This window comes from Galeopterus variegatus, unplaced genomic scaffold (assembly GCF_000696425.1).
Source record: "Galeopterus variegatus unplaced genomic scaffold, G_variegatus-3.0.2 Scaffold1097, whole genome shotgun sequence".
Classification (NCBI taxonomy): Eukaryota; Metazoa; Chordata; class Mammalia; order Dermoptera; family Cynocephalidae; genus Galeopterus; species Galeopterus variegatus.
In genome coordinates this window covers 287,290-298,322 of record NW_007727208.1, presented here as the reverse complement: position 1 = coordinate 298,322, position 11,033 = coordinate 287,290, and the positions used below count along the sequence as shown (strand labels likewise).

Below are 11,033 nucleotides of genomic sequence, written 5' to 3'. Positions count from 1 at the left end.
GTGGCCCACCACAGCCACCACAATAACCATGGCTGCTGCAAAAGCAGCTGGACGCCACAGCCACCACGCAGACAGTCCACCAACCACTGGAGTGCATTCACACAAGAAAAGTCACCAGCAAAGACAGAGAAAAGAAGAAGATGTCTCTTTCCACAAACCCGTTTCAGAGTGACAGAAGAAGCATCTGCTCTATGATAATATTCAGGGACCTGATCACAGCATTGGACAGATCATCTAGGCAACAAGTTAACAGAGTAACTATTATTCTTTCAGAAGGAGAGAAGAAATCTAGGGCAATTAGAGGGGGGAGGGGGAGGGAATAGGGGAAGGGGAGAGGTTGGACAAGGGGGATAAAGAATAATTACGATTTGTAACAATATATGTGCCAGTAGTACTGAGTTAATCAACATATCTCAATGTTCAACCCCAAAAATATGTATAATTGATTTTGATTGAATCAATAAAATAAATTATTAAAAATAAATAAATAAATAACAGATACTTTGCCCTCCTTCAGGTAAGGACCTCTAGTAGAAGCTAGGAAAACAGATTTAACAATGGCATAGATCCTGCCCCCCCTCCCCCCAGAGTTCACAATCCAATAGACAAGAAAACAAAGTATAACACAAGTAGAATATGGTAGGTTCCCTTCGAAAGCTTTTATCCAAAGTATCGTGGGGGGTGAAGGAGGAGCAGAAAACTTCTGGCTAAAGTGATGAGAAAAATTATTTCCCATTATGGAAATGGAGGCTCGTAGTAGGTGTTGCGTGCAGGTTAAAGTTACATTTTTCTTTATAACAGTAGGCAGGTATATAAGGGGCAATACTCCCCCTCACTTATAAGGGATCAAGTCACCTCTCCGAAGGGCACCAGATCCGACAACCGAGATCAGATCGTCCCAGCTCCAGTCCGGGTTAACTCGGCTGCAGGAGCGACAAAGGCTGCAAGTCACCCTCGAGCTTGAGCGAGTACTTCCCGCAGGAGGCCTCCTCTGCAAAGGGCCTCTGCACCTCCCGCTCACAGCTGGCGTTTATTGGGATGCGTTGCCCGGGCTACGGGAGAATCCATTCCAAGTCCCCTATTGGAGGACACGAGGACAGTTCGAGTCCGCCTCGAAGAGCACACAGAAGGACTTAACGAGCGTCTACAGGATACAAAAGGCAACCAACAGAATTTATGGAACATAAATCGGCTCCCCGCCCCTCTAGCCGTGGACGAGGACAGTGTGGTACGCCCCCTGACGTCAGGCTGCTGGGCATGCTGGGAGTTGTAGTCGGCCCTCCAAGCCCCGCCCCTCGGCCGGCGACGACGCCATTCCGGCCCGACCCCCTGAGCCCGTGAGCATCGTCAGCGCGTTGCTATCCCTGCCACGTCCCAGACATGGTAAGTACCTCTGCTTGTTACCGACCCCTTCGTTTCCCCTCGGACCTTGACAGCCGCCAAAAGTAGGGGTCCACGGCCCCTGAAAGGAACCGGTCCTGCCGNTGGATCTGGGGACCGGACCCCACTCCCACTTCCAGGCAAACTGTACCAGTGCATGGGGGCCAGCATGGTGACCTGAAGCATGGAGAAGAGGACTGGACCCCCCCTCCCAAAACCAAGTACACCACGCCAGAACCTCGGAGCCCACCAGGGGACCCAGGGCATGGAGAAGGGGACTGGACCTCTCTCCCACAACCAGGCACAAAAAGCCAGCACCTTGGGGCCTGCCTGGGGACCCAAGGCAAAGAGAAGGGGAATGGAACTCTCTCCCACAACCAGGCATACTGAGCCAACACTTCATGGCCCACCCAGGGACCCAAGGCAAAGAGAAGGGGACTGGACCTCTCTCCCACAACCAGGCACAAAAAGCCAGCACCTTGGGGCCTGCCTGGGGACCCAAGGCAAAGAGAAGGGGAATGGAACTCTCTCCCACAACCAGGCATACTGAGCCAACACTTCATGGCCCACCCGGGGACCTGAGGCATAGAGAAGGGGACTGGACCTCTCTCCCACAACCAGGCACAAAAAGCCAGCACCTTTGGGCCCACCCGGGGACCTGAGGCAAGGAGAAGGGGAATGGACCGCTCTCTTACAACCAGGCATATTGTGCCTGTACCTCAGGGCCCACCCAGGGACCCGAGACATGGAGAAGGGGACTGGACCCCTCTCCCACAACCAGGCACATGGCACCAGTGCCTTGGTCTCTGCCCAGGGACCAGAGGCATGGAGAAGGAGACAAAACACACCCCACAACCAGGCATACTGCCAGTGCCAAGGAGCATGCCAAAAACAGCAACTCCACGTGGGTGGCCCAACACAGCCACCACAATAACCATGGCTGCTGCAAAAGCGGCTAGACGCCACAGCCACCACGCAGATAGTCCACCAACCACTGGAGTGCATTCACAAAAGAAGGGTCACCAGCAGAGACAAAGAAAAGAAGAGGATGTCTCTCTCCACAAAACCCATTTCAGAATGACAGAAGAAGCATCTGTTCTGTGATAATATTGGGGGACCTGATCACATCTCTCAGCATTTGACAGATCATCTAGGCAACAAGTTAACAGAGTAACTATTATTCTTTCAGAAGGAGAGAAGAAATCTAGGGCAATTAGAGGGGGGAGGGGGAGGGAATAGGGGAAGGGGAGAGGTTGGACAAGGGGGATAAAGAATAATTACGATTTGTAAAAATATATGTGCCAGTAGTACTGAGTTAATCAACAAATCTCAATGTTCAACCCCAAAAATATGTATAATTGATTTTGATTCAATCAATAAAATAAATTATTAAAAATAAATAAATAAATAACAGATACTTTGCAAATCCCTCCTTCAGGTAAGGACCTCTAGTAGAAGCTAGGAAAACAGATTTAACAATGGCATAGATCCTGCCCCCCCTCCCCCCAGAGTTCACAATCCAATAGACAAGAAAACAAAGTATAACACAAGTAGAATATGGTAGGTTCCCTTCGAAAGCTTTTATCCAAAGTATCGTGGGGGGTGAAGGAGTAGCAGAAAACTTCTGGCTAAAGTGATGAGAAAAATTATTTCCCATTATGGAAATGGAGGCTCGTAGTAGGTGTTGCGTGCAGGTTAAAGTTACATTTTTCTTTATAACAGTAGGCAGGTATATAAGGGGCAATACTCCCCCTCACTTATAAGGGATCAAGTCACCTCTCCGAAGGGCACCAGATCCGACAACCGAGATCAGATCGTCCCAGCTCCAGTCCGGGTTAACTCGGCTGCAGGAGCGACAAAGGCTGCAAGTCACCCTCGAGCTTGAGCGAGTACTTCCCGCAGGAGGCCTCCTCTGCAAAGGGCCTCTGCACCTCCCGCTCACAGCTGGCGTTTATTGGGATGCGTTGCCCGGGCTACGGGAGAATCCATTCCAAGTCCCCTATTGGAGGACACGAGGACAGTTCGAGTCCGCCTCGAAGAGCACACAGAAGGACTTAACGAGCGTCTACAGGATACAAAAGGCAACCAACAGAATTTATGGAACATAAATCGGCTCCCCGCCCCTCTAGCCGTGGACGAGGACAGTGTGGTACGCCCCCTGACGTCAGGCTGCTGGGCATGCTGGGAGTTGTAGTCGGCCCTCCAAGCCCCGCCCCTCGGCCGGCGACGACGCCATTCCGGCCCGACCCCCTGAGCCCGTGAGCATCGTCAGCGCGTTGCTATCCCTGCCACGTCCCAGACATGGTAAGTACCTCTGCTTGTTACCGACCCCTTCGTTTCCCCTCGGACCTTGACAGCCGCCAAAAGTAGGGGTCCACGGCCCCTGAAAGGAACCGGTCCTGCCGGGCCCACCGCGGCAGCCGCGAACTGCGTGGCCTGAGCAGCCCTCTCCTCGAACTCCTTCCCAGCCGGGCCGAAGGGAGCCTGCCCCGCTTATCCACGCTCCCCCCGCCTCAGCTCCGTCTGGTCACGCGCTCCCTGCCCTCCTCCTTGTGGATGCATTTTGAGAATGAGGGATTGCGTCATTCGGCATTTTGAAGGCTTTGGAAAAGGATTTGACCTGGGAAAGATAGGCGTGACTTCCTTCAAATATTCTATTCCCTTAGCTTACGTGATGTCACACTTTCCTGGCGTCCCTCCTGTGTCATTGCGCAACTAGGTCCTCCAGTCCCTATCCTAGATATTGGTGTTCTTCAGGAATACTGTACAGTCTGTGCTTTCTCCCACATTTTTATCTCCAGCTTAGACTTTTCTTCTGAGCTCCAGATCCATAAATCTACTAACTGTGCCTCCACTTGGATAGCCCGTATGTATTTCAAACCCAGCCAGTTCAAAACTGACTCATCATTTCCACCTCCTTCCCACACCTGCTCTTTCTCCAGGAATACCCATCTCTGTAAATGGCACCACCACCCACCCTGTTGTGCCTGCCGAAAACTGGAAACCATCCTTGACATCTCCCTCTTCTCAATTCCTGAGTATCCAATCAACAATCAAGTCCTATGGATTCTACTTCTAAATGTCTCTCTATTATCACTCTCTCCACTCTTACTATCCTTGTCCTTGCCACCCTCAGATCCAACCATCTGGGATAGTCTCCTAAGCAGTCTTTTAAGCAGCCCTTCACCAATCCGTGCCCCTACCTAGAATGGACTCTTCCACCTCGAACCTCCATCTTTGCTTTGGAATTGTTAATACTTGTACCTACTTACCCTTAAGATCTCAGCTTAAATATTATTTCTTCAGAGAAGATCTGAATTCAGGAGTCTAAGGAGACTAGTGCTTTTACATATGATCTCTTATGGAATCTTCACAACAACCCTGTGAAGTTATACATTTTTCCAGTTTTACAGAAGAGAAAAGACTTGAGTGATTAGTCAAATGGTACAAAATCATACAGTAATTAGCAGAGTTAAAATTTACTCTTGCCTGTCTTTTTAACTTTTATCTTTTCTGTCATTCAATATTTTTTATTCAAATGGGTGCATACTATTTGGTTTTTGTTTTGGTGGCTGGCTGGTTTGGAGATCCAGACCCATGCATGGCCTTGGTGTCATAAGGTTGTCCTCTAACCAACTGAGCTAACGAGCCAGCCCCATTATGTGCATACTATTTGGTAATATTGTTCTTTAACTGATTTCTTATTGCTAGTTATTTAAGTGGTTGCCTTTTTTTTTTCTATGATGAACAACAGTATGATAAATGGACAACACTGAAGTTATATTTGTCCTGAACTTCTTGATTATTTCCTTAAAATTCCCAGAACTAGGGCAAAGAGAATGACCTTTCAACTGGTTTCAATTTATAGAATAAATAAAAGCAATCACCCTCAAAGAAATGTGACAGGGAATTTGTAAGGTGAGAAAAATCAGAGCAATACCTACTTCATAATGTTCTGAGTATCAGAGTTAATGTCCATTCATTTAGCACAGTGCCTTTTACATTTTAAGAGCTCAGTAAGTGTTAGTACTTATTTATTTCAAAATAGGGTTCTTACTGTGTAGTGTGATTCTTCAGCCTGTTAGGAACATCTTTTGAGAATCTGATGAAATCTTAGAAACCACTCCCAGGAGAAATCTTCCTATCTCCTTTCTTCTGCCTCTCACACACATATCCACACAACACAAAATGATACGTGTCATTTGTCATATATCATCAGCTGCCTGAAACTCAGCATATGGACCTAAGTTAAGAAATGGTGAACAATTCCATTTTGCAAATGCTTTTTTCCCTTTAAAACTTGCAAGAATTTTCCTGTGCCATTTAATTTTCTTCTAAAACATGATTTTTTATGGCTATATAATATTCGTAATTATTTAACCAATCTCCTGTTGTTGGTAGTTGGATTAACATCCTCACACCTGAATCTTTGAGTGTTTTACAGATTTCCTTAAGCTAAATTTCTAAATGCAAAATCATTAGGCCAAAGAATGTAAATATAAGGCTTTGATTCTTATTGCCACATTGCCCTATGAAGAGTGCAACCAGTTTAAACTCCCACCATTAGTTATGTTTCCTCTCATTGTCTTACCACCAAGTGTTGTATTCAGTTCAGTGCAATTGTCATAATCTTAAACCAGTTCTTTACTATTGATGTTTTCATGTCATTGTTAAACCCACCAAGACTGTACGTTGAAAATATTGTCTTAAAGCAGTGGTTCTCAACCTTTACTCATTAGAATAACTGGTGTGTGGGAGGGCAGCGCTTCTTTCAAATGTCCCTGTGCCTAAACCTACCTTAAACCAAGTAATCAAAATCTTTGGGGGTGCAGCCCAGGTATCAGTATTTTAAGCTCCGCAGGTGATTTCAGTGTGGAACAAAGGTTGAGAACCTGTGATTTAAAATTTAGGTTTTTTTTGGTTTTTCTCTGTAAAACAAGGAATTAACTTATGACATAATTTGAAGAGTCAAGCTGAATTAATTCCTTACTCTAAACTCAATTAGATTTCTAATTTATATGAGGATGGGTTTGTTCTGTTTTACAATGCAGTTTTGGTTTTATTTGTCCTAGGTGATTTCAGAAACTATGGATATACTCTTCAGAATAAGAGGAGGCCTTGATCTAGCTTTTCAGCTAGGTACTGCTAATGGTAAGTCTGCCAAAAACTCTCCTTTTTGATTATAAAATTGATGATGAAATCTACTGAGATTCTTTCTACTTTGCAAATGAAACAGTGTGAAATGTAGTAAACTGTTTAAGATTATAATTAGTTAGTAAGTGGATTAAACGGTATTTAAACTTAGACAACCCTACCAGCCCATTGGGCACCTCTGTGCAAATCAGAAAAAGATGTCCCCTTCTTTAAGAAACTTTACTGCCCTGAAAATTGTCATAATACATGTAAATATCCACAGTGAGTACAATGTAAATGATGCACCCAGAATTGCATACTGCAGATTTGCAAGCGTACATAACCCTAAGTCTCTAGAGCCCATTCTTGTAAATTCTGTATTTAATTGGAATGATAGGAGAACTCAATGGGAGAAAAATCAGCAGGGTTTGTGTAAAGCAAATTCTAGGGTGTCTTCCTATTTCTGACTTGGGCTACTGCCACAAACTGAGGTAAGGATATGAGAGAAGGAATGTGATGATTTGTGTTTGAAATCTGTTTTATTTGGGATGTCAGTTCCCAGCGGGTGTTTGGTTGAGTCTGAAACTTAGGGGACAGTGGTCAGGGTTGCAGCTAGAGAATGTAAAGTTGCTGAATGATGATAGTTAACACTTTGATAATGAAAGAAATCACTCATGAAAAGTATGAGCGGGGGCAGAAGCCACAGAGAAGTTCAGAAAGATATGGAATGAAAAGTACTGAAGATCCTTGAAGGAATTGCCAACCGGGGGCAGAAGCAACAGAGAAGTTCAGAAAGATATGGAATGAAAAGTACTGAAGATCCTTGAAGGAATTGCCAACTGGCCATCCTTTACTGGCCTCATGGAAACAAGAAGGGAGAGAATGTAGAATATTCTTTCCCATGCATCTCTTCAGACTAAAATATGAGGGAGGGTGCTTCAAAAAGTACATGGAAAATTTTGTATTGTTCTTTAATTCTGTTTTTCCATGAACTTTTTGAAGTACCTTCACATTATTCTCAGTCTTGGTCCACATTTGAATACCCACCCCAAGACCAATTAAAGTCAGTCTTTGAGACAGAGACTTAGGCATCGGTAAGCTTTCTAGGTGATTCTAACATGCCATCAGGATGATAATTATTTTACAAGAACTAAATCAAACTCATTTTCAGGCCTATCTCATCAGTAATTAATTCATTAGTATGATGTAACATGTACACAAATGTTCATAGCAGCATTATTCATGACAGCCAAAAAGTAGAAACAACACAAATGTGCATCAGTTTATGAATGGATAACAAAACGTAGTATATCCATACAGTGGAATATTATTCAGCCATAAAAGAAATGAAGTACTGATTCATGCTACAGCTGAACCTTGAAAACATAATGCTGAGTGAAAGACAGACAGACACAAAAGGCCACATAATGTGTGATTCCACTTCAATGAAATTTCCTGAATAGGCAAATCTGTAGACACAAAAAGTAGATTAGTAATTGCCATGGGTAATATACTGAAACTCTCCACTTTGCAAATGAAACTTAGTGAGGGATAGGACAAATAAACTGTGTAAGATTATATAGTTAATAAGTGTTTTAAATGAGATTTAATGTGTTCCGGCACCTCCATCAGCCCCTGAGGCACTCTGTGCAAATTAGAAAAAGATGTAGAAAGAAAATTAGAAAATTTTCAATTAGACAAGTGTAGGGAAAATGAGAAGTAACTGCTAATAGGAACAGGGTTTCTTTTGGGGGGTGATAAAAATGTTCTGGAATTAGATAGTGATGATTAGAAAACCTTATGAATACACTAAAACTCACTGAAATATATACTTTCAAAAAATGAATTTTATAGCCTGTGAATTTTATCTTAATTTTTTAAAAAGATAGAAAGGCAAAAATACTTTTTTGTGTGATTATTAAGTATCAGGAATTGGTATTTGAAAGTCAGTTTTGTTATGCTCTACTTTAGGGTATATTTGGAAGCATTCATGTTGAAAAGTTTAAGACTTTTCTTACTAACTTCTATTTATATTCTTTTAATTTAGAAGTTTTTATCAAGAAGGCACTAAAATATACGCTGAGAGACCTGTCAACCAAGCTTTCTTCAAATGCACTTGTGTTCAGAATTTGCCACAGTTCAGTGTATGTGTGGCCTAACAGTGACATAAACACCATTCCAGGAGAACTGACTGATAGTTCTCCTTGTAAGAACATAATGCGCTTTATTCAGTGAGTATATTTTAAGATTGCTAGAAATGTTTTCAAAACATTACTTCATATTACAAATGTCTTTGTGTATTAAAAATTTAGATTTGAACAAGAAGAAGATACAAAACAAAAATTCATGAGAAAGAAGGACAAAAAGTTATCAGACATGGTAAGAAAATCACTTATCTTTTCTATTGATAAAAATTTTAAATCCTTGAATTTGGAACTCAGTGAGATCTTAGAGATAATTTATTTTTACAGGTCAGAATATTGAGGTCTCAAAAGATTAAATCACATCAGACATGGTAAGAAAATCACTTATCTTTTCTATTGATAAAAATTTTAAATCCTTGAATTTGGAACTCAGTGAGATCTTAGATCTTAGAGATAATTTATTTTTACAGGTCAGAATATTGAGGTCTCAAAAGATTAAATCACTTGCCAAAGGTTATATGTCTGTTTTTACATAAGCTTTTGTCCCATTATAATACATATCTTGGAAGGTTTTTTAAAATGCTTTCTGTGCTCCCACAACAATTAGACAGATTATTACAAATTATTTAAAAATAATTATTTTACAGATATTTTAAAATAAATAAAAAGCCATTCTGAACGATGACAAAGTGACACATTGGGCTGTGTAAGATAATGAATAATAAATGATTTCTTTTTCTTTTTTCTGTTCATTGTTCTATTGTTTTTTGAACCAGTGTTATTGAGTACCTGCCATGTGCTACAAACTTTGTCAGATGGTGGAGATAAAAAATGGAGATACTTTTTAAAGGCAGGAAGCTGTACAAAGTTAATATGACTACAGTGTTTTTCCAGGCTGGTAGGGGCAGAATGGCTAGACATGAGGTGGAATCTGTTATGGAAATAGAAGGGAGCGGATACAAGAGATATTTAGGGAATAAAGTGGATTATACTTTAACTAATTGGATATAGCATGGCCAGTTTCTTGCATGGGTAAAGATGAAGGGTGGCAAAGGCATGAGGTCAATTTTGGTTATGTTTGAGACATCAGTGAGATGTACAGATGAGCTGTTAAATTTACAAATGTGGAGTACACAAAAAATTGTGGGCTGGCAATATATGAAAATTACCAGTAGTTAGCTTGACATTTTGAGAAGTACACATTAGTTATTTTATAGAATGATCCTCAATTTGGGTTTGTTTTATGCTTCCTCATAATTATATTCAGGTCATGCAATATTGGCAGGAACACCACGGAAGTGATGTTCTGTCCTTTACAGCACATCGTATTTAAGAGGCATATGCTATTAGTTTGTTCTACTGGTGATGTTAACTTTAATAACTGAAGGTGGTATCCTCCAGTTTTCTCCACTATTAAGGTATTATTTTTTCCTTATAATTAGTATCTTGTGGGAAGATACTTTGAGACTGCATATATACCTTATTCCTCATCAAATTTTTACCTACCACATTTAGCATCCATTGATAATTTTTGCCAGAATCCAATACTAATCCAATTGTGGCAAAGTGGTGATCAATCCTTCCTTCTTTCCTTCTTTTTTTTAATATACATGTATTGATTATACATATTTATGGGGTACAAAGTTATATTTCAATATAGGGTCATCAAATCAGGGTAATTAGCATATTCATCATCACAAAAATTTATCATTTCTTTGTGATGAGAGCATTTTAGCTCCTCCTAGCCATTTGAGAACATATGATAAATTATTGTTAATATAATTATATTGTGTTAATTAAAGATACCTTGAAATACTGTAGACCACTAGAACTTATTTTTCCTATTTAGTTGTGATTTTGTATTCATTAACCAACCTCTCCCTAACCCTCCTCCCTTTTCCCCTTCCCAGTCTCTAGTAACATAATTCTGCTAATTCCATGAGCTCAACTTTTTTTTTTTTTTTTAACCTCCCACATGTGAGTGAGAACATGCAGTATTTATCTTTCTGTGCCTGACTTATTTCACTTAACATAATCTCTTCCAGCCTCATCCCTGTTGCTGCAAATGCCAGGATTTCATTTTTTTTAGCTGGGTAGTATTTCATTGTATAAACCCCATTTTCTTTATCCATTCATCTGTTGAAGGACACTTAGGTTGATTCCATATCTTGGCTATTGTGAATAGTACAATAAACATGGGGGTGCATTTACTTCTTCAGTATGCTAATTTCCTTTCCTTTGTATAAATACCCAGCAGTGGGATTGCTAAATCATATGAGGGTCCAATTTTTAGTTCTTTTGAGGAAACTCCATGTTTTCCATAATGGTTGTATTAATTTACATTCCCACAAACAGTGTATAAGAGTTCCCTTTTTT

At 41.3% G+C, this 11,033-nt stretch overlaps 1 protein-coding gene and 1 long non-coding RNA gene across 4 annotated transcripts in view; one reads left to right on the top strand and one right to left on the bottom strand.

Moving 5' to 3' along the window:
* The window catches only part of LOC103592147, a 5,769-nt gene extending 4,308 nt beyond the window's left edge, over positions 1-1,461 (bottom strand). Inside the window, exons 1-2 of the long non-coding RNA XR_550646.1 lie at positions 1,392-1,461; positions 856-1,111 (exon numbers count right to left, since the gene is read on the bottom strand). This is a non-coding gene — a long non-coding RNA (uncharacterized LOC103592147). The remainder of the gene's footprint in view (positions 1-855; positions 1,112-1,391) is intronic.
* The window catches only part of UFSP2 (UFM1-specific peptidase 2), a 25,656-nt gene continuing 15,996 nt past the window's right edge, over positions 1,374-11,033 (top strand). The window contains exons 1-4 of one of the 3 annotated variants that reach the window (XM_008574751.1): positions 1,374-1,383; positions 6,453-6,531; positions 8,561-8,744; positions 8,826-8,892. In XM_008574751.1, the coding sequence (XP_008572973.1) occupies positions 1,381-1,383; positions 6,453-6,531; positions 8,561-8,744; positions 8,826-8,892 (333 nt within the window). In that variant the 5' untranslated portion in view covers positions 1,374-1,380. Of the gene's footprint in view, positions 1,384-3,522; positions 3,685-6,452; positions 6,532-8,560; positions 8,745-8,825; positions 8,893-11,033 lie in introns of those variants that run through there. The other 2 variants (XM_008574752.1, XM_008574750.1) reach the window with 2 other exon arrangements.